The 23882-nt window shown below is 46.8% G+C and overlaps 1 protein-coding gene across 1 annotated transcript in view; it reads left to right on the top strand.

Annotated features, from left to right (window-relative positions):
• Window positions 1-23545, top strand: part of LOC124149666 (beta-secretase 1-like) — a 35052-nt gene extending 11507 nt beyond the window's left edge. The window contains exons 6-11 of the mRNA XM_048398136.1: window positions 5603-5737; window positions 6972-7073; window positions 10647-10799; window positions 11890-11974; window positions 17696-17848; window positions 18659-23545. Of these exons, the coding sequence (XP_048254093.1) occupies window positions 5603-5737; window positions 6972-7073; window positions 10647-10799; window positions 11890-11974; window positions 17696-17848; window positions 18659-18861 (831 nt within the window). The 3' untranslated portion in view covers window positions 18862-23545. The remainder of the gene's footprint in view (window positions 1-5602; window positions 5738-6971; window positions 7074-10646; window positions 10800-11889; window positions 11975-17695; window positions 17849-18658) is intronic.
• Window positions 23546-23882: the final 337 nt, after the last annotated feature.

Raw genomic sequence — 23882 nt, 5'->3', positions numbered from 1 at the left:
TAAGTCTTGTCCATCTATCTGTGTGGAGCTAAGGCACTTGCCAACTCCATCTCACTCAACCTCAGCACCAACTCAATGGATGGCACCATGGTAAGTCTTGTCCATCCAGCTTTGTGGAGCTAAGGCGCTTGCCAACTCCATCTTACTCAACCTCAGCACCAACTCAATGGATGGCACCATGGTAAGTCTTGTCCATCTATCTGTGTGGAGCTAAGGCACTTGCCAACTCCATCTCACTCAACCTCCGCACCAACTCAATGGATGGCACCATGGTAAGTCTTGTCCATCCAGCTTTGTGGAGCTAAGGCGCTTGCCAACTCCATCTCACTCAACCTCAGCACCAACTCAATGGATGGCACCATGGTAAGTCTTGTCCATCTATCTGTGTGGAGCTAAGGCGCTTGCCAACTCCATCTCACTCAACCTCAGCACCAACTCAATGGATGGCACCATGGTAAGTCTTGTCCATCCAGCTTTGTGGAGCTAAGGCGCTTGCCAACTCCATCTCACTCAACCTCAGCACCAACTCAATGGATGGCACCATGGTAAGTCTTGTCCATACAGCTACGTGGAGCTAAGGTGCTTGCCAACTCCATCTCACTCAACCTAAGCACCAACTCAATGGATGGCACCATGGTAAGTCTTGTCCATCTATCTGTGTCGGGCTAAGGCGCTTGCCAACTCCATCACACTCAACCTCAGCACCAACTCAATGGATGGCACCATGGTAAGTCTTGTCCATCTATCTGTGTGGAGCTAAGGCGCTTGCCAACTCCATCTCACTCAACCTCAGTACCAACTCAATGGATGGCACCATGGTAAGTCTTGTCCATCTATCTGTGTGGAGCTGAGGCACTTGCCAACTCCATCTCACTCAACCTCAGCACCAACTCAATGGATGGCACCATGGTAAGTCTTGTCCATCTATCTGTGTGGAGCTAAGGCACTTGCCAACTCCATCTCACTCAACCTCAGCACCAACTCAATGGATGGCACCATGGTAAGTCTTGTCCATCTATCTGTGTGGAGCTAAGGCGCTTGCCAACTCCATCTCACTCAACCTCAGCACCAACTCAATGGATGGCACCATGGTAAGTCTTGTCCATCTATCTGTGTGGAGCTAAGGCGCTTGCCAACTCCATCTCACTCAACCTCAGCACCAACTCAATGGATGGCACCATGGTAAGTCTTGTCCATCTATCTGTGTGGAGCTAAGGCACTTGCCAACTCCATCACACTCAACCTCAGCACCAACTCAATGGATGGCACCATGGTAAGTCTTGTCCATCTACCTGTGTGGAGCTAAGGCGCTTGCCAACTCCATCTCACTCAACCTCAGCACCAACTCAATGGATGGCACCATGGTAAGTCTTGTCCATCTATCTGTGTGGAGCTAAGGCACTTGCCAACTCCATCACACTCAACCTCAGCACCAACTCAATGGATGGCACCATGGTAAGTCTTGTCCATCTATCTGTGTGGAGCTAAGGCGCTTGCCAACTCCATCTCACTCAACCTCAGCACCAACTCAATGGATGGCACCATGGTAAGTCTTGTCCATCTATCTGTGTGGAGCTAAGGCACTTGCCAACTCCATCACACTCAACCTCAGCACCAACTCAATGGATGGCACCATGGTAAGTCTTGTCCATCTATCTGTGTGGAGCTAAGACACTTGCCAACTCCATCACACTCAACCTCAGCACCAACTCAATGGATGGCACCATGGTAAGTCTTGTCCATCTATCTGTGTGGAGCTAAGGCACTTGCCAACTCCATCACACTCAACCTCAGCACCAACTCAATGGATGGCACCATGGTAAGTCTTGTCCATCTATCTGTGTGGAGCTAAGGCGCTTGCCAACTCCATCACACTCAACCTCAGCACCAACTCAATGGATGGCACCATGGTAAGTCTTGTCCATACAGCTACGTGGAGCTAAGGCACTTGCCAACTCCATCACACTCAACCTCAGCACCAACTCAATGGAAGGCACCATGGTAAGTCTTGTCCATCTATCTGTGTGGAGCTAAGGCGCTTGCCAACTCCATCACACTCAACCTCAGTACCAACTCAATGGATGGCACCATGGTAAGTCTTGTCCATCTATCTGTGTGGAGCTAAGGCACTTGCCAACTCCATCTCACTCAACCTCAGTACCAACTCAATGGATGGCACCATGGTAAGTCTTGTCCATCTATCTGTGTGGAGCTAAGGCGCTTGCCAACTCCATCACACTCAACCTCAGCACCAACTCAATGGATGGCACCATGGTAAGTCTTGTCCATACAGCTACGTGGAGCTAAGGCGCTTGCCAACTCCATCTCACTCAACCTCAGCACCAACTCAATGGATGGCACCATGGTAAGTCTTGTCCATCTATCTGTGTGGAGCTGAGGCACTTGCCAACTCCATCTCACTCAACCTCAGCACCAACTCAATGGATGGCACCATGGTAAGTCTTGTCCATCTATCTGTGTGGAGCTAAGGCGCTTGCCAACTCCATCACACTCAACCTCAGCACCAACTCAATGGATGGCACCATGGTAAGTCTTGTCCATACAGCTACGTGGAGCTAAGGCGCTTGCCAACTCCATCACACTCAACCTCAGTACCAACTCAATGGATGGCACCATGGTAAGTCTTGTCCATCTATCTGTGTGGAGCTAAGGCACTTGCCAACTCCATCTCACTCAACCTCAGTACCAACTCAATGGATGGCACCATGGTAAGTCTTGTCCATCTATCTGTGTGGAGCTAAGGCGCTTGCCAACTCCATCACACTCAACCTCAGCACCAACTCAATGGATGGCACCATGGTAAGTCTTGTCCATACAGCTACGTGGAGCTAAGGCACTTGCCAACTCCATCACACTCAACCTCAGCACCAACTCAATGGATGGCACCATGGTAAGTCTTGTCCATCTATCTGTGTGGAGCTAAGGCACTTGCCAACTCCATCTCACTCAACCTCAGTACCAACTCAATGGATGGCACCATGGTAAGTCTTGTCCATCTATCTGTGTGGAGCTAAGGCGCTTGCCAACTCCATCACACTCAACCTCAGCACCAACTCAATGGATGGCACCATGGTAAGTCTTGTCCATCTATCTGTGTGGAGCTGAGGCACTTGCCAACTCCATCACACTCAACCTCAGCACCAACTCAATGGATGGCACCATGGTAAGTCTTGTCCATACAGCTACGTGGAGCTAAAGCGCTTGCCAACTCCATCACACTCAACCTCAGCACCAACTCAATGGATGGCACCATGGTAAGTCTTGTCCATCTATCTGTGTGGAGCTAAGGCGCTTGCCAACTCCATCACACTCAACCTCAGCACCAACTCAATGGATGGCACCATGGTAAGTCTTGTCCATACAGCTACGTGGAGCTAAGGCACTTGCCAACTCCATCACACTCAACCTCAGCACCAACTCAATGGATGGCACCATGGTAAGTCTTGTCCATCTATCTGTGTGGAGCTAAGGCGCTTGCCAACTCCATCACACTCAACCTCAGCACCAACTCAATGGATGGCACCATGGTAAGTCTTGTCCATACAGCTACGTGGAGCTAAGGCGCTTGCCAACTCCATCACACTCAACCTCAGTACCAACTCAATGGATGGCACCATGGTAAGTCTTGTCCATCTATCTGTGTGGAGCTAAGGCACTTGCCAACTCCATCTCACTCAACCTCAGTACCAACTCAATGGATGGCACCATGGTAAGTCTTGTCCATCTATCTGTGTGGAGCTAAGGCGCTTGCCAACTCCATCACACTCAACCTCAGCACCAATTCAATGGATGGCACCATGGTAAGTCTTGTCCATCTATCTGTGTGGAGCTGAGGCACTTGCCAACTCCATCTCACTCAACCTCAGTACCAACTCAATGGATGGCACCATGGTAAGTCTTGTCCATCTATCTGTGTGGAGCTGAGGCGCTTGCCAACTCCATCACACTCAACCTCAGCACCAACTCAATGGATGGCACCATGGTAAGTCTTGTCCATACAACTACGTGGAGCTAAGGCACTTGCCAACTCCATCACACTCAACCTCAGCACCAACTCAATGGATGGCACCATGGTAAGTCTTGTCCATCTATCTGTGTGGAGCTAAGGCGCTTGCCAACTCCATCACACTCAACCTCAGCACCAACTCAATGGATGGCACCATGGTAAGTCTTGTCCATCTATCTGTGTGGATCTAAGGCACTTGCCAACTCCATCACACTCAACCTCCGCACCAACTCAATGGATGGCACCATGGTAAGTCTTGTTCATCTATCTGTGTGGAGCTAAGACACTTGCCAACTCCATCACACTCAACCTCAGCACCAACTCAATGGATGGCACCATGGTAAGTCTTGTCCATACAGCTACGTGGAGCTAAGGCGCTTGCCAACTCCATCACACTCAACCTCAGCACCAACTCAATGGATGGCACCATGGTAAGTCTTGTCCATCTATCTGTGTGGAGCTAAGGCGCTTGCCAACTCCATCTCACTCAACCTCAGTACCAACTCAATGGATGGCACCATGGTAAGTCTTGTCCATCTATCTGTGTGGAGCTAAGGCGCTTGCCAACTCCATCACACTCAACCTCAGCACCAACTCAATGGATGGCACCATGGTAAGTCTTGTCCATACAGCTACGTGGAGCTAAGGCGCTTGCCAACTCCATCTCACTCAACCTCAGCACCAACTCAATGGATGGCACCATGGTAAGTCTTGTCCATCTATCTGTGTGGAGCTAAGGCGCTTGCCAACTCCATCTCACTCAATCTCAGCACCAACTCAATGGATGGCACCATGGTAAGTCTTGTTCATCTATCTGTGTGGAGCTAAGACACTTGCCAACTCCATCACACTCAACCTCAGCACCAACTCAATGGATGGCACCATGGTAAGTCTTGTCCATCTATCTGTGTGGAGCTAAGACGCTTGCCAACTCCATCTCACTCAACCTCAGCACCAACTCAATGGATGGCACCATGGTAAGTCTTGTCCATCTATCTGTGTGGAGCTAAGGCGCTTGCCAACTCCATCTCACTCAACCTCAGCACCAACTCAATGGATGGCACCATGGTAAGTCTTGTCCATCTATCTGCCTTACTTCATCAGCAAGTAATTGCAAGCAGTTGTATGTATTTACAAGTGATGGAGGTCCATAGAGGTTCATAGATGCTCATGATGTCAATCACTGGATTGTCTGTTGAGGACTCAGTTTTACAGACACTGCCATACAGCTGGAATATTACTGAGTACAGCGTCAGACAACAACAAACAACAAACAACAAACAACAACACATATCATATTATCCATCAGGCTATCAACAATTGTGATGTGTCAATAGTTCAATCAGTCGTCGGGTAGCCTAGTGGTTAAAGCGTTCGCTCATCACGCAGAAGACCCGGGTTCCATTCCCGACATGGGTACAATGTGTGAAGCCCATTTCTGGTGTCCCCCGCCGTGATATTGCTGGAATATTGCTAAAAGCGGCGTAAAACCATACTCACTCACTCACTCACTCAATCAGTCGTCAATTCTCTTGTATTGCTAATGATATCCATATTCTGTTGCATCTATTCCAGTTGTTGGGTGGGATGTCGGACTCTCTCTATAATGGCAACATCTTCTACACACCCATACACCGGGAGTGGTACTACGAGGTTGTCATCACCGATATCCTTGTCAACAACCAAAGCCTAAAGCTGGATTGTAAAGAGGTAAACATAATTTCAGGACAGTTGCTCGGCAACCAAAACCATTAACCATGTTCTCAAAGTCAGTTGACCGGCACTGCAGGACTTTCAGATCCTCGGTAGTTTTCATCGTAATGTAAAGCTGGAAATAATAGATTTTACCTTATCCTGACTCATACACTATATGGCTGGAATATAGCTGATGTGACGTTAATTCTTAACTCACTCACTCATACTTCTTGATTATCTCATCTCATTTCCGAAGTGGTAGTGGAAACTTGCTGAAGAATGTTCCCGGAGACTGTACGCAGCTCAGGGGTGTGTTCGGGTGATCTGATTTCTGTTCTCCGGGAACACTGTTCTGGAAGCTTCCACTACCTTTTTGGAAGTGAAATGAGATAAGCAATAAATATTGTTTGATTAGCAGTTGAAATAGCAGAAACAGTAGGTGTATAACAGTTAAAAATCACAAGAAAGATATACGTGGCAAACGTAACAGTCAATGAAAACAGTTGTCAACTCTGCACCGTTAGCCTTAGGCCATGCCCCCAAATAGGTTTGTCTTTCATTTGGACATCTAAATACTTTCTACGAATATTATGAATTTTTCTCTCTTGGAAATTGACTAAGTGTATCTAGGAAAATTATTATTCACCAAAAAATCACAATTGGTTTTTTTTACTCTACTTGCCCTTAAAGGTTATGTTTTGCCATCTTCCTGAGGCAAGGGAATTAACTGACTGACTGTAGTCCAGTTTCAATCCTTGCCAAACTTGGCTGAAATTTCTGGTCAAGATCGTAGTGCCACCGGTGGCTTTTTCGAGTTATCTCTGTGTCCCTCTTATTGACCAATCAGATTCCACCTCTCATATCACTTGCATTTGCTTCAAACGAAATGGCAGCACCCAGTCAAGACGGTCAGATTGATAAGCAAGATCTATATTGTAAAAAGACAGGTCTGAAGAGCATCAAATCACATGAGCATCTTGATTAGAAACATGAAAGAATTTGGAAAAAATATCTGTTGATGTTGATGGTACATATGCTTCACAAATCCTGCAATCAACTGAAATCTGCATGACAGTTGTAGATTTCATTACACGATTTTGATTGGACTGTACATAGACTCGTTAGTCCAGGCACAATATAACTCTATAATTCCAGCCTTGTTTGGCCAGGGTGGAAACTGGACTTTATAGTCAGTTAACTCCCTGGCCTCAGGAAGATGATGTTTTACAGTGTGAGTGTCTATTTTCAGTACAACTATGACAAAACCATTGTGGACAGTGGAACCACAAACCTCCGTCTCCCTGACAAAGTCTTCCAGGCCCTAGTGAAGAGCATCCAGGCCAAACTCAATGTAAGTAACAAGGCATTCAGGTCAGACACAATATAAGTAGGGAAGGGACAGGTCCTGGTGCAGGTCAGACACAATATAAGTAGGGAGAGAACAGGCCCATGGTGCAGGTCAGACACAATATAAGTAGGGAAGGGACAGGCCCTGGTGCAGGTCAGACACAATATAAGTAGGGAAGGGACAGGCCCTGGGGCAGGTCAGACACAATATAAGTAGGGAAGGGACAGGCCCTGGTGCAGGTCAGACACAATATAAGTAGGGAAGGGACAGGCCCTGGTGCAGGTCAGACACAATATAAGTAGGGAGAGGACAGGCCCTGGTGCAGGTCAGACACAATATAAGTAGGGAAGGGACAGGCCCTGGTGCAGGTCAGACACAATATAAGTAGGGAAGGGACAGGCCCTGGTGCAGGTCAGACACAATATAAGTAGGGAAGGGACAGGCCCTGGGGCAGGTCAGACACAATATAAGTAGGGAAGGGACAGGCCCTGGTGCAGGTCAGACACAATATAAGTAGGGAAGGGACAGGCCCTGGTGCAGGTCAGACACAATATAAGTAGGGAAGGGACAGGCCCTGGTGCAGGTCAGACACAATATAAGTAGGGAGAGGACAGGCCCTGGTGCAGGTCAGACACAATATAAGTAGAGAAGGGACAGGCCCTGGTGCAGGTCAGACACAATATAAGTAGGGAGAGAACAGGCCCATGGTGCAGGTCAGACACAATATAAGTAGGGAAGGGACAGGCCCTGGGGCAGGTGAGACACAATATAAGTAGGGAAGGGACATGCCCTGGTGCAGGTCAGACACAATATAAGTAGGGAAGGGACAGGCCCTGGGGCAGGTCAGACACAATATAAGTAGGGAAGGGACAGGCCCTGGTGCAGGTCAGACACAATATAAGTAGGGAAGGGACAGGCCCTGGTGCAGGTCAGACACACTATAAGTAGGGAAGGGACAGGCCCTGGTGCAGGTCAGACACAAGATAAGTAGGGAAGGGACAGGCCCTGGTGCAGGTCAGACACAATATAAGTAGGGAAGGGACAGGTCCTGGTGCAGGTCAGACACAAGATAAGTAGGGAAGGGACAGGCCCTGGTGCAGGTCAGACACAATATAAGTAGGGAAGGGACAGGTCCTGGTGCAGGTCAGACACAATATAAGTAGGGAAGGGACAGGCCCTGGTGCAGGTCAGACACAAGATAAGTAGGGAAGGGACAGGCCCTGGTGCAGGTCAGACACAATATAAGTAGGGAGAGGACAGGCCCTGGTGCAGGTCAGACACAATATAAGTAGGGAAGGGACAGGCCCTGGTGCAGGTCAGACACAATATAAGTAGGGAAGGGACAGGCCCTGGTGCAGGTCAGACACAATATAAGTAGGGAGAGGACAGGCCCTGGTGCAGGTCAGACACAATATAAGTAGGGAAGAGACAGGCCCTGGTGCAGGTCAGACACAATATAAGTAGGGAAGGGACAGGCCCTGGGGCAGGTCAGACACAATATAAGTAGGGAAGGGACAGGCCCTGGTGCAGGTCAGACACAATATAAGTAGGGAGAGGACAGGCCCTGGTGCAGGTCAGACACAATATAAGTAGGGAAAGGACAGGCCCTGGTGCAGGTGAGACACAATATATGTAGGGAAGGGACAGGCCCTGGTGCAGGTCAGACACAATATAAGTAGGGAAGGGACAGGCCCTGGTGCAGGTGAGACACAATATAAGTAGGGAAGGGACAGGCCCTGGTGCAGGTCAGACACAATATAAGTAGGGAAGGGACAGGCCCTGGTGCAGGTGAGACACAATATAAGTAGGGAAGGGACAGGCCCTGGTGCAGGTCAGACACAATATAAGTAGGGAAGGGACAGGCCGTGGTGCAGGTCAGACACAATATAAGTAGGGAAGGGACAGGCCCTGGTGCAGGTCAGACACAATATAAGTAGGGAAGGGACAGGCCCTGGTGCAGGTCAGACACCATATAAGTAGGGAAGGGACAGGCCCTGGTGCAGGTCAGACACACTATAAGTAGGGAGAGGACAGGCCCTGGTGCAGGTCAGACACAATATGAGTAGGGAAGGGACAGGCCCTGGTGCAGGTCAGACACAATATAAGTAGGGAAGGGACAGGCCCTGGTGCAGGTCAGACACAATATAAGAAGGGAAGGGACAGGCCCTGGTGCAGGTCAGACACAATATAAGTAGGGAAGGAACAGGTCCTGGGGCAGGTCAGACACAATATAAGTAGGGAAGGGACAGGCCCTGGTGCAGGTCAGACACAATATAAGTAGGGAGAGGACAGGCCCTGGTGCAGGTCAGACACAATATAAGTAGGGAAGGGACAGGCCCTGGTGCAGGTCAGACACAATATAAGTAGGGAGAGGACAGGCCCTGGTGCAGGTCAGACACAATATAAGTAGGGAGAGGACAGGCCCTGGTGCAGGTCAGACACAATATAAGTAGAGAAGGGACAGGCCCTGGTGCAGGTCAGACACAATATAAGTAGGGAAGGGACAGGCCCTGGTGCAGGTCAGACACAATATAAGTAGGGAAGGGACAGGCCCTGGTGCAGGTCAGACACAATATAAGTAGGGAGAGGACAGGCCCTGGTGCAGGTCAGACACAATATAAGTAGGGAAGGGACAGGCCCTGGTGCAGGTCAGACACAATATAAGTAGGGAAGGGACAGGCCCTGGTGCAGGTCAGACACAATATAAGTAGGGAAGGGACAGGCCCTGGTGCAGGTCAGACACAATATAAGTAGGGAAGGGACAGGCCCTGGTGCAGGTCAGACACAATATAAGTAGGGAAGGGACAGGCCCTGGTGCAGGTCAGACAGAATATAAGTAGGGAGAGGACAGGTCCTGGTGCAGGGCATTCATGTCAGGTATATGGAATTTAGCATTTAAGTTGTTTTTTTAAGCCTTGCGTCAGGACATGTCAGGGATATGATGGTTAGGATGATTGTATTCATCATAGTTTCCTTTTGGGACTTTTTGACCGCTGACGTGGTGTAGTGGACAAAGCGTCTGCCTGGAGAGCGGAAGGTCTGGGGTTCGATTCCCTGGCCGCATCTTACCAAAAGAAGTCAAAAGATGGTACTTGTTGTTATCTTGCCTGGCATAAAGGGGCTAAAACAAGGACTGTTCGCCTCAGAGTCAGTGTACTGTGTCTGAGTGGGGTATACATGTTAAACTGGGGCATGGTATCTCAGTGTGCTAGCAGTATAAAACTGGCATTAGTCCAGACTAGTACAAGCAGCCACACACACACACATATGCATTTGACGTCACAATACAAGTGATAAAAATTTTGAGAGTGACTCTGGCGTTTATTACGTCGAATATGGTATTCAGATTCCAGATAACTGTGTATTTACATTCCTCCCATTTACAGTCCTCCCATTAAGACCACATGCGTCTGGGTATATACAGATGACAGCTACAAGATCAAGTGGAACATCCCACATGTTGCCTGCCTTGGACCCCCACCCAACCCCACCCCACCCACCCCAACCCCACCCAATATATTCAACCACTCAACAATCCACTCACTCACTCACTCACTCACACTCCCTGTGTTTCAGGTTCCAGACTGGTATCCGTCTTCGTTCTTCTGGGGCGGGACGGAGGTGGTGTGTTGGCCGAAACTGTCCGTCCCCTACATGGGCTTCCCTACGGTGACTGTAGCCCTCATCATGACCAACAACACGTTCTTCCATCTGACTCTACTACCTCAGGTAAGTCACCATCACCATCATCATCATCGTCATCATCATCACATCATCATGACCAACAACATGTTCTTCCATCTGACTCTACTACCTCAGGTAAGTCACCATCACCATTATCATCATCATCATCATCATCATCATCACCATTATCATCATGACCAACAATACGTTCTTCCATCTGACTCTACTACCTCAGGTAAGTCACCATCACCATTATCATCATCATCATCATCATCATCATCACCATTATCATCATGACCAACAACACGTTCTTCCATCTGACTCTACTACCTCAGGTAAGTCACCATCACCATTATCATCATCATCATCATCATCATCATCACCATTATCATCATGACCAACAATACGTTCTTCCATCTGACTCTACTACCTCAGGTAAGTCACCATCACCATTATCATCATCATCATCATCATCATCATCACCATTATCATCATGACCAACAACACGTTCTTCCATCTGACTCTACTACCTCAGGTAAGTCACCATCACCATCATCATCATCATCATCATCATCATCATCACCATTATCATCATGACCAACAACACGTTCTTCCATCTGACTCTACTACCTCAGGTAAGTCACCATCACCATCATCATCATCATCATCATCATCATCATCGTCATGATGACCAACAACACGTTCTTCCATCTGACTCTACTACCTCAGGTAAGTCACCATCAGCATCAGCATCACCATCACCATCATCATCATCATCATCATCGTCATGATGACCAACAACACGTTCTTCCATCTGACTCTACTGAACAAGGAAAGCTGACAAATATTTTGGAAGACACAATCAGCATTAATTGAATCCACCTAATAATGTGGTAGCCCTACCTCATCACCCTTAAGCAAATCAGAGAGATGCCAAACTACAGAGAGAAAAGTACATTGACCTATTGCACTTTCTTTGTTTAGTTTGGTCTGTTTCAACATGACCAAACCTGTTGATAGAAGAAGCGTTTCTTAGTGCATTATTTGACTGGTTGTAAAACTTTCTGGCTGTGAAGTGTCTGTTGTCCATGGAGTTTTCAATGATAGAAATACAATTTCTTCCCTTCTACTTCAGCAATACCTACGTCCAGTGCAAGACCCCAGTGATCAAACATTGAGTGGCTTCTGTTTCAAGTTCGGCATCTCCTCGTCTACAGCCGGTGAGTACTGCTGCTTGCTGCCGGTCAGTCTACAGCCGGTGAGTTGCCTACTGCTGCTTACTGCCGGTCAGTCTACAGCTGGTGAGTTGCCTACTGCTGCTTACTGCCGGTCAGTCTACAGCTGGTGAGTTGCCTACTGCTGCTTACTGCCGGTCAGTCTACAGCCGGTGGGTTGCCTACTGCTGCTTACTGCCGGTCAGTCTACAGCTGGTGAGTTGCCTACTGCTGCTTACTCCCGGTCAGTCTACAGCTGGTGAGTTGCCTACTGCTCCTTACTGCCGGTCAGTCTACAGCTGGTGAGTTGCTTACTACTGCTTACTGCCGGTCAGTCTACAGCCAGTGAGTTGCCTACTGCTGCTTACTGCCGGTCAGTCTACAGCTGGTGAGTTGCCTACTGCTGCTTACTGCCGGTCAGTCTACAGCCGGTGAGTTGCCTACTGCTCCTTACTGCCGGTCAGTCTACAGCTGGTGAGTTGCTTACTACTGCTTACTGCCGGTCAGTCTACAGCCAGTGAGTTGCCTACTGCTGCTTACTGCCGGTCAGTCTACAGCCAGTGGGTTGCTTACTGCTGCTTACTGTGGGTCAGTCTACAGCCGGTGAGTTGCCTACTGCTGCTTACTGCCGGTCAGTCTACAGCCGGTGGGTTGCTTACTGCTGCTTACTGCCGGTCAGTCTACAGCTGGTGAGTTGCCTACTGCTGCTTACTGCCGGTCAGTCTACAGCTGGTGAGTTGCTTACTGCTGCTTACTGCCGGTCAGTTTACAGCCGGTGAGTTGCTTACTAGTGCTTACTGCCGGTCAGTCTACAGCTGGTGAGTTGCTTACTGCTGCTTACTGCCGGTCAGTCTACAGCTGGTGAGTTGCTTACTGCTGCTTATTGCTGCTTACTGCAGGTCAGTCTACAGCTGGGGAGTTGCTTACTGCTACTTACTGCCGGTCAGTTTACAGCCGGTGAGTTGCTTACTGCTACTTACTGCCGGTCAGTTTACAGCCGGTGAGTTGCTTACTGCTGCTTACTGCCGGTCAGTCTACAGCCGGTGAGTTGCCTACTGCTGCTTACTGCCGGTCAGTCTACAGCTGGTGAGTTTCTTACTGATGCTTACTGCCGGTCAGTCTACAGCTGGTGAGTTGCTTACTGCTGCTTACTGCCGGTCAGTCTACAGCTGGTGAGTTGCCTACTGCTGCTTACTGCCGGTCAGTCTACAGCTGGTGAGTTGCTTACTGCTGCTTGCTGCCGGTCAGTCTACAGCTGGTGAGTTGCTTACTGCTGCTTACTGCAGGTCAGCCTACAGCTGGTGAGTTGCTTACTGCTGCTCAGTCTACAGCTGGTGAGTTGCTTACTGCTGCTTGCTGCCGGTCAGTCTACAGCTGGTGAGTTGCTTACTACTGCTTGCTACCGGTCAGTCTACAGCTGGTGAGTTGCTTACTGCTGCTTACTGCAGGTCAGCCTACAGCTGGTGAGTTGCTTACTGCTGCTTGCTACCGGTCAGTCTACAGCTGGTGAGTTGCTTACTACTGCTTGCTACCGGTCAGTTTACAGCTGGTGAGTTGCTTACTGCTGCTTACTGCAGGTCAGCCTACAGCTGGTGAGTTGCTTACTGCTGCTTACTGCAGGTCAGCCTACAGCTGGTGAGTTGCTTACTGCTGCTTACTGCAGGTCAGCCTACAGCTGGTGAGTTGCTTACTGCTGCTTGCTACCGGTCAGTCTACAGCTGGTGAGTTGCTTACTGCTGCTTACTGCCGGTCAGTCTACAGCTGGTGAGTTGCCTACTGCTGCTTACTGCCGGTCAGTCTACAGCTGGTGAGTTGCCTACTGCTCCTTACTGCCGGTCAGTCTACAGCTGGTGAGTTGCTTACTACTGCTTACTGCCGGTCAGTCTACAGCCAGTGAGTTGCCTACTGCTGCTTACTGCCGGTCAGTCTACAGCTGGTGAGTTGCCTACTGCTGCTTACTGCCGGTCAGTCTACAGCCGGTGAGTTGCCTACTGCTCCTTACTGCCGGTCAGTCTACAGCTGGTGAGTTGCTTACTACTGCTTACTGCCGGTCAGTCTACAGCCAGTGAGTTGCCTACTGCTGCTTACTGCCGGTCAGTCTACAGCCGGTGGGTTGCTTACTGCTGCTTACTGTGGGTCAGTCTACAGCCGGTGAGTTGCCTACTGCTGCTTACTGCCGGTCAGTCTACAGCCGGTGGGTTGCTTACTGCTGCTTACTGCCGGTCAGTCTACAGCTGGTGAGTTGCTTACTGCTGCTTATTGCTGCTTACTGCAGGTCAGTCTACAGCTGGGGAGTTGCTTACTGCTACTTACTGCCGGTCAGTTTACAGCCGGTGAGTTGCTTACTGCTACTTACTGCCGGTCAGTTTACAGCCGGTGAGTTGCTTACTGCTGCTTACTGCCGGTCAGTCTACAGCCGGTGAGTTGCCTACTGCTGCTTACTGCCGGTCAGTCTACAGCTGGTGAGTTTCTTACTGATGCTTACTGCCGGTCAGTCTACAGCTGGTGAGTTGCTTACTGCTGCTTACTGCCGGTCAGTCTACAGCTGGTGAGTTGCCTACTGCTGCTTACTGCCGGTCAGTCTACAGCTGGTGAGTTGCTTACTGCTGCTTGCTGCCGGTCAGTCTACAGCTGGTGAGTTGCTTACTGCTGCTTACTGCAGGTCAGCCTACAGCTGGTGAGTTGCTTACTGCTGCTCATTCTACAGCTGGTGAGTTGCTTACTGCTGCTTGCTGCCGGTCAGTCTACAGCTGGTGAGTTGCTTACTACTGCTTGCTACCGGTCAGTCTACAGCTGGTGAGTTGCTTACTGCTGCTTACTGCAGGTCAGCCTACAGCTGGTGAGTTGCTTACTGCTGCTTGCTACCGGTCAGTCTACAGCTGGTGAGTTGCTTACTACTGCTTGCTACCGGTCAGTTTACAGCTGGTGAGTTGCTTACTGCTGCTTACTGCAGGTCAGCCTACAGCTGGTGAGTTGCTTACTGCTGCTTACTGCAGGTCAGCCTACAGCTGGTGAGTTGCTTACTGCTGCTTACTGCAGGTCAGCCTACAGCTGGTGAGTTGCTTACTGCTGCTTGCTACCGGTCAGTCTACAGCTGGTGAGTTGCTTACTGCTGCTTACTGCCGGTCAGTCTACAGCTGGTGGGTTGCTTACTGATGCTTACTGCCGGTCAGTCTACAGCTGGTGAGTTGCTTACTGCTGCTTACTGCAGGTCAGCCTACAGCTGGTGGGTTGCTTACTGATGCTTACTGCCGGTCAGTCTACAGCTGGTGAGTTGCTTACTGCTGCTTGCTACAGGTCAGCCTACAGCTGGTGAGTTGCTTACTGCCGGTCAGTCTACAGCTGGTGGGTTGCTTACTGATGCTTACTGCCGGTCAGTCTACAGCTGGTGAGTTGCTTACTGCTGCTTACTGCAGGTCAGCCTACAGCTGGTGGGTTGGTTACTGATGCTTACTGCCGGTCAGTCTACAGCTGGTGAGTTGCTTACTGCTGCTTGCTACAGGTCAGCCTACAGCTGGTGAGTTGCTTACTGCCGGTCAGCCTACAGCCGGTGAGTTGCTTACTGCTGCTTGCTACCGGTCAGCCTACAGCTGGTGAGTTGCCTACTGCTGCTTACTGCAGGTCAGCCTACAGCTGGTGAGTTGCTTACTGGTGCTTACTGCCGGTCAGCCTACAGCTGGTGAGTTGCTTACTGCTGCTTACTGCCGGTCAGCCTACAGCTGGTGAGTTGCTTACTGCTGCTTACTGCAGGTCAGCCTACAGCTGGTGAGTTGCTTACTGCTGCTTACTGCAGGTCAGCCTACAGCTGGTGAGTTGCTTACTGCTGCTTACTGCAGGTCAGCCTACAGCTGGTGAGTTGCTTACTGCTGCTTACTGCCGGTCAGTCTACAGCTGGTGGGTTGCTTACTGATGCTTACTGCCGGTCAGTCTACAGCTGGTGAGTTGCTTACTGCTGCTTACTGCAGGTCAGCCTACAGCTGGTGAGTTGCTTACTGATGCTTACTGCCGGTCAGTCTACAGCTGGTGAGTTGCTTACTGCTGCTTGCTACAGGTCAGCCTACAGCTGGTGAGTTGCTTACTGCCGGTCAGCCTACAGCCGGTGAGTTGCTTACTGCTGCTTGCTACCGGTCAGCCTACAGCTGGTGAGTTGCCTACTGCTGCCCACTGCAGGTCAGCCTACAGCTGGTGAGTTGCTTACTGATGCTTACTGCCGGTCAGCCTACAGCTGGTGAGTTGCTTACTGCTGCTTACTGCCGGTCAGCCTACAGCTGGTGAGTTGCTTACTGCTGCTTACTGCAGGTCAGCCTACAGCTGGTGAGTTGCTTACTGCTGCTCAGTCTACAGCTGGTGAGTTGCTTACTGCTGCTTGCTGCCGGTCAGCCTACAGCTGGTGAGTTGCTTACTGCTGCTCAGTTTACAGCCGGTGAGTTGCTTACTGCTGCTTGCTACCGGTCAGCCTACAGCTGGTGAGTTGCTTACTGCTGCTTACTGCAGGTCAGCCTACAGCTGGTGAGTTGCTTACTGCTGCTTGCTACCGGTCAGTCTACAGCTGGTGAGTTGCTTACTACTGCTCAGTCTACAGCTGGTGAGTTGCTTACTGCTGCTTACTGCAGGTCAGCCTACAGCTGGTGAGTTGCTTACTGCTGCTCAGTCTACAGCCGGTGAGTTGCCTACTGCTGCTTACTGCCGGTCAGTCTACAGCCGGTGAGTTGCCTACTGCTGCTTACTGCCGGTCAGTCTACAGCTGGTGAGTTGCTTACTGCTGCTTGCTGCCGGTCAGTCTACAGCCGGTGAGTTGCCTACTGCTGCTTACTGCAGGTCAGCCTACAGCTGGTGAGTTGCTTACTACTGCTTACTGCCGGTCAGTTTACAGCCGGTGAGTTGCTTACTGCTGCTCAGTCTACAGCTGGTGAGTTGCTTACTGCTGCTTACTGCTGGTCAGTCTACAGCTGGTGAGTTGCTTACTGCTGCTTACTGCAGGTCAGCCTACAGCTGGTGAGTTGCTTACTAGTGCTTACTGCCGGTCAGTTTACAGCCGGTGAGTTGCTTACTGCTGCTTACTGCCGGTCAGTTTACAGCCGGTGAGTTGCTTATTGCTGCTTACTGCTGGTCAGTCTACAGCTGGTGAGTTGCTTACTGCTGGTCTGTCTACAGCCTGTGAGTTGCTTTCTGCTGCTTAGTGCGGGTCAATCTACAGCTGTTGTATATAAAGTATATAAACAATGTCATTCAAACACTAATTACGTCCTGTGAATTGTCACTGCTGGGTTCAAGACAAGAGTTCTACTCACTTATGTCATCACTGATCACACCTGCAAGTCCAGACAGACGCCACCCTTTATTCTTTGCGACTGAGTCAAAGGCCGACACGAGCCAGCGCGCATGTATTGTTTTTGTGGAAGTACTCTACTCAGTACTAATAAGCGGTGCTATTTGGATTGTGATTGGATCAATGTAAGGTTGGATTAAGGTGAGGATTCTAAACCTGACTGAGGACATCTTTAGATAGAAATCCACTAATGCTTGAGAGGAGGGGGTGTCGCATTCATATTGAGTCTCATTTTTGGCTAGGGTCCAGTGGTCGCATTCTTTTGGAGACGCATTAATTTCAAGATTTACAGTATTTGTTCACAAGTCAGGTGAGCTACGGAAGCTTGTGTTTCTAAGTTTAACCCCTGCCAGTCTGCACGGTCTGTGTCAACTCGGAACCCTGTCTGTCTGCTCCAGGTACTGTGTTGGGAGCTGTGTTGATGGAGGGCTTCTATGTGGTATTTGACCGGGAACAGAAACGGATCGGCTTTGCAGAGACCACATGTCCTCCCAGAGATCCCAGCTCTGCAGGTCCGGACTCAAAAATCGCCGGCCCTTTCACAAATACAGGTACTGTTGCTATCATGGCTTACTGTGATATAGTACATCCAATATAAAGGTCAGACAAATTGTCCATAACCGGTCCTGCCACTCTGAGCTGACTTTGAATCTAAATGAGTAGTGGTAGAACTGAGTTAATGTTGTGACACCTTCAAGATTATTGCACTTATAGCGCCATGCCTGCACTTGTGTGTGTCTTCTTGTACAAGTCCAGACTAATGCCAGTTTTATGGTGCTAGCCCATTGAAATACCACTTCGGTTTAACAAGAATACCCCACTCAGACACAGCATACTGACCAATCCTTTTTTTTAGCCCCTTAATGCCGCATGCCAGGCAGGGTAACATCAAGTGCTATCTTGTAATGTGTTTTGTATGTTGCCATGGATCTAATCACGACCTTCCACTCTCTGGTCAGACACTCTGTCCACTACACCATGGAAGCGGTCTTGTTTATAGCGTAAATATATTACTGTGGAATGTCAACAGAGGATATTCTGATGTGAATTTTAATTTGACATGGAAAATTATGGGCGTGTCTATGGTCTTGTTTGGTGGATACAAATGGTTAGAAAATTGCACTTTGCATCAGTCAGGGTAACAACAAGTACCGTTTTTTTAAATTCTCTAGGTATGATGCACCCGGGATCAAACCACAAATGTTTTGGGTCCCGTTCCACAAAGCAATCTTAGCGCTACGACTGTCGTAAGTCAGTGTTAAAGAATGGGAGTTACAATCACCTTAGCGCTAAGATCGCTTTGTGGAATGGGGCCCTGGGCTTGCGATTTTGGGTTGACCTTCACCTTTTGTATGTTTCAGAAAAGCACCTGATGAGCCAATGTGCCTATAAGAAAGCAGACAAGCAGAGTGGCACCCTGCTCGTGGTGGCCTACGTCATGGCCGGAGTGTGTGTCCTCTGTGTCATGCCCCTGATCGTCATGGTCATACAGTACCAGCTCCGCAAATGTCGAGGTCATCCAAGGGGAGAGAACTCTGACACAGGGAATCTCATTAACAGATGACAACCACTAACAACTGTGGAATGATATCAAGTTTTCACACACGTGGGGGTCGTACATATTTAAATATATTTAAGCTATGAGGGATCTTTTTTTTTCCACCAGTCCCCAGTAAAATGTGTGGCAGATTTATTCATTTTTGTTGGCTGATCAGCTGAATATTTGAAATGAATGTGTATAACAATACCATCAAATTTACTCCCAAAACTTATGAATACCTGTAGCTTGCTGTTCCGAGTATTTCCTTCTAAAACAGCTATTACTTTTAAAAAATCAAGTGTCTATGAGAAATATGTGTACAGGTTCTTTTTCTTAACAAATCAACTTGGTTTTTTTAATATTAAAAACATGCATTCTAAAGTTTGTATGAATATGAATAAGACTTGTTTTTGAAAGACACCACTTCAACTGTTGTCTTAATGGTGACTGAGATGTTCTAGTGACCCCGAAATAACAAATCCCTAACAAAAATATTTTTGACAGAGATAGTATTTCATATTCGTTATGAGCGCTGGGACTTCCACTATGACATAATGACTATGAACAAGATATGTTGAGAAATGTTTGAGAAATTCTGCTTACTTATGAAAGATATTCAGACAATTTTGTTCATTAAAATAATTTTCTTAGAAGTCAAAAAATGTCTGTCTCATGTTGTAGTTTGCAACATATTAATAATATGATGGTATATTTTGGGTCTGAACAAACAGACATTTTTTTACTGCTTCCAAAGACATTTCACATTTTCCTGGGGACTGATACGTTTGGTGAGGTACTTTTACTTTTACATCGAAAACCTTTCGTTGGTATTTTAAATATTTTGATCTTTGTGCACTACAATTTTAGACAATGCTTATTTCAACAACAAAAATAACACTGATTTTCGGATAAGTTTTGAACATGCTTACTTGTATATATGCCGTATATATTTAAGGAAAGGAAAACCATTTTATTATTGCAAAATGTTTGATATATTTTGTAACTACAGTAGAACATGGATATAATCAACTACAAGGGACTGGAGAAATGAGTTTGTTATATTTATTTCGCCTCAGGAAGGTCGGCCATCTTGGATAAAACAAAACACAATACGAGTGACCTGACGACTTTGACGTAATCTCGTGAAATTTATATGTTAATTTTACAGACAATATTTGTCCAATTTGAATCGTCACCGCTGATTGTGTTGATTTGCCGCTGATTGCGTACAGCCAATTGTCAGTGACATTTGACGCTGGGTGAGATTTCTCTGTTCGCTTTTCACATCATTAATTAGTGGTATTTGGAATTTTCGGATCAGATATCAGTTCACTATATACGTAAGCTCGCTGTAGAGTTTGTTATATACATGCATTTTATATGATAATATATAGAAGATAGATTTTGTAACTGTCCGCTGTATCCTTATGTTCGCCCTATCCATGATAGTGTTATCCGTGTCCTACTGCACTTTGTTCCAGCTAGCCTGGATGTTGTTATTGTTGTTTGAGTGTTGTTTTGTTGTGCTGTTTGCACAAAACATCCACTCCTATACACATGGGACAGTATCAAAATAATAATGACCTTTTTCAGGAACTAGGTCATGCCATGACCTTGACCTATAATGATTGTCTTCCTTACTGTGACCGAGAGTTGCCTCTAGATTTTAAGATTGTTGCTGTCTGTCATAACTTGATGACAAACTTGACAGCTTAAAAAGTAACTGTGCTCCTAATTATGAGTTTATTTATAACTGAATATTAAGTTTCGTGATGTGGATCATAAGAGTCACCATATTTGCCCTGAGTGCCTACAAGTTGACAAGAGGGGCCGCTTATTGCCTGTATCTCAGACTCTAGAGAATAAACTGAAAATTGAATCCAACTCAAGTCTAGAATGATTTGGCAAGTCTAGATTGCCTCAGCTCTAAGAAGCATTGTTCTGGGCTCCATTTGTTTTTTTGTTTTTTTTAGATAAATATTTTTGAATAAGATAACTTTTTTCTGGGACTAATTGTTAGTCCACGACACTTATTAAAACCACACAAAATGAGTAAAAATTGCTGTCTGAGATCGAGCGGTTGTGACTTAGTTCAAACAACGATGAGACTGGACTGTTCTCGATGATTGTTTCAAGGCACACATAGCCCTTCGCTGTATTCTGTAACTTATCTGTAAGATGCACAAGAAAATATAGAACGTCATGTACATTTTTGGTCTTATAGTGGGTGCTTAATCCTTCCAGTCAGTGCTTCAAAACATATCATTTGTTTTCTTCTAAAGAAGGAACCAAACTATTTTGGGTGGTTCCACAATACACTATGACCACTGAACTCTGAGCTCGCGATAACTTTTTGAGCGATTGGGTTTTCACTCTTGGGTTTCCATTTTGATTGGGTTATTACATTTTTCATTGGGTAACTAATATTTTTTCACTCATGTTTTCATCACTCTATTGTTTTTTTCCAAAAATTAGTGAACATTTTAAGATTATGAAAAAATGAATTAATGTTCTAAATACATAGTCTTGACATGGAAAGTAAATTAGCTCGTAATTGTGTTTCGGAAATTAGGTCATTTGTATGCATGCTGAAAAAGCCTCATTGGTTATTTACGCATGCTGTTTTTATACATTGAGTTTTTCATTTAATGCATGCATTTCTGTATGCAAGTTAATTGAAAGTAATTGGGTTTTGAATATTTTGGAGGGTATTTTTACACAAATATGCTGCTTATCTGTAGCTCTGGTGAACTATATTCAAAGGGGGGCTAAACACTGAGGAAGTTTCGTATTCAGCATTAAAATATCCCTTCCCCCCTTCTCCCAATACATCAAACGGTCGACCCCTGAGAAGCATTTAACAAATGTTATATTTCGGATAACACTTTCTCAGTAAAGTACAGATTCTTGAGTTGAATCCCATCTGGGATTCGAACCCACACTGCCAGAGTGAGGCACCTAATCATCGCCAGCACACAAAGTCAGCAATCTAACCCTCTCAGCCACCAAGGAAGCCTTAAGTTGTGGCTCGAATCCTGGATCGGACTCAACCAAAAAATGTTCTATAATGTGTACTTTACTGCGAAAGTGTTATCCAAAATATTACATTTGTTACATTTGACCACTTTCTAAATGGCATTGTGTGTTCATACCTTAGAAGCATGCAATGTGTATTTTGATGTGTAAGTTAATATTCTATTTTATGCTTGAATATACCCGAGTTCTCAGATCTTTGTTTCGTTTTAATGACTCAAGTTTACTTTGTCTGATTTCTGTCTGATTTGTGTCTGTTGTCATCTGGGGGCAGTGGTGGCCTTGTGGTTGAAGCACCTGCTCATCACGCTGAAGACCTAGGTTCAGTTCCAGCACGGGTGCAGTGTGTCTTGTCCTGTTCTGGTCACCACAAATAGCTGGAAAATTGCAGATTCGGCATAAAACAATATTCATTTAATCCTGTTCTGGTATTCAGTACGTCTGTAATATGACCTAGGTTAAGTTCCCAACACGGGTGCAGTGTGTCTTGTCCTGTTCCGGTTGCCACAAATAGCTGGAAAATTGCAGATTCGGCATAAAACAATATTCATTTAATCCTGTTCTGGTATTCAGTACGTCTGTAATATGGCATTAAACTCCTCACACAGTCACACTGGAGAATGGAACACAGACTTGTTGGAATAGCAGAAGGTGACTTTTGATGTATGGCATCAAGTACCCCCGGTATGTATCATGAGTATCACCTGTACCATGTGTATCATTTCTGGGTGGGCTGCAATACACCTACCTCATGTATTGATACATATCTCGATACACTGCCCTGTTTTTGTCTAAGGCTTAAAACAATAAAAGAATTGGTTTTCAGGCAATGGCTTTTTAAAATATAGTGGGGGTGGGCTGTGTTTTTTTGTGTTTTTTATTTTGGTTGTTCAAGCTAGTACGTAACCAAATTTTGTTTACAATAATTTCAACAAAATCATGTTTTTCGTAAGTATTGTAGCATTTCACTGCTGGGATCGTGTGTTCAAGATGTGGAATATCTTAAGATTATTTTTTTTAAAAGTGGAAATAAAAACGAAACGTGCGGCAGACTTTATGATGATGCGGGCATGCCTGAGAACCAAGACTTATATTTTTTTGCCTAACGTGACTGTCACACTAGCCTTGTTGTATAAGGCTATTGTTGGTCACCGTTTGTCTTCAACAAGAATCACTGGTTGATGCCACTTGTTCTTAACGTAAGCCAGACTTAACATTTTGTTTTGTTTAGGCTCTCCTGATCAATATCAGACTGTAGGGCTGGGACGAGTCCAAATTTACTACCCGGGTACCCGCCACCCTATTACCCGGCCCTACCCGGGTACCCGCTATAGGTCTCAAGAGTTGGGTACAAAATGTCCGAATGGGAATTGTTTTACCGCAGCCCTGGCAAAAACTATTTAGATACATGTATAAAACAATCTGATCATGTATACATGTATAATCTGCAGTTGATAGACGCTTTATCCTTACTTGAACATATAAAGGTCAGAACGAAGGCTTGCATAGTGAGAAAGAAATGTGAACATTAGCTATACTTGCAGTGCAACAATTGAGTTTTATTGTTAATGTCATTAAACAGTATGTCACGTGACAAACCACGGGTCTGGGTAGTCATGTGGGTACCCGGGTCCTACTCAGGACCCACCCGACCCGAGTACCCGAGTTACCCGTCCCAGCCCTATAGCCTGGATGTTGTTATTGTTGTTTGAGTGTTGTTTTGTTGTGCTGTTTGCACAAAACATCCACTCCTATACACATGGGACAGTATCAAAATAATAATGACCTTTTTCAGGAACTAGGTCATGCCATGACCTTGACCTATAATGATTGTCTTCCTTACTGTGACCGAGAGTTGCCTCTAGATTTTAAGATTGTTGCTGTCTGTCATAACTTGATGACAAACTTGACAGCTTAAAAAGTAACTGTGCTCCTAATTATGAGTTTATTTATAACTGAATATTAAGTTTCGTGATGTGGATCATAAGAGTCACCATATTTGCCCTGAGTGC

Source organism: Haliotis rufescens, unplaced genomic scaffold (genome assembly GCF_023055435.1).
Source record: "Haliotis rufescens isolate VD_foot unplaced genomic scaffold, xgHalRufe1.0.p SCAF_18, whole genome shotgun sequence".
Classification (NCBI taxonomy): domain Eukaryota; kingdom Metazoa; phylum Mollusca; class Gastropoda; order Lepetellida; family Haliotidae; genus Haliotis; species Haliotis rufescens.
This window is presented reverse-complemented; position numbering and strand designations above follow the sequence as displayed.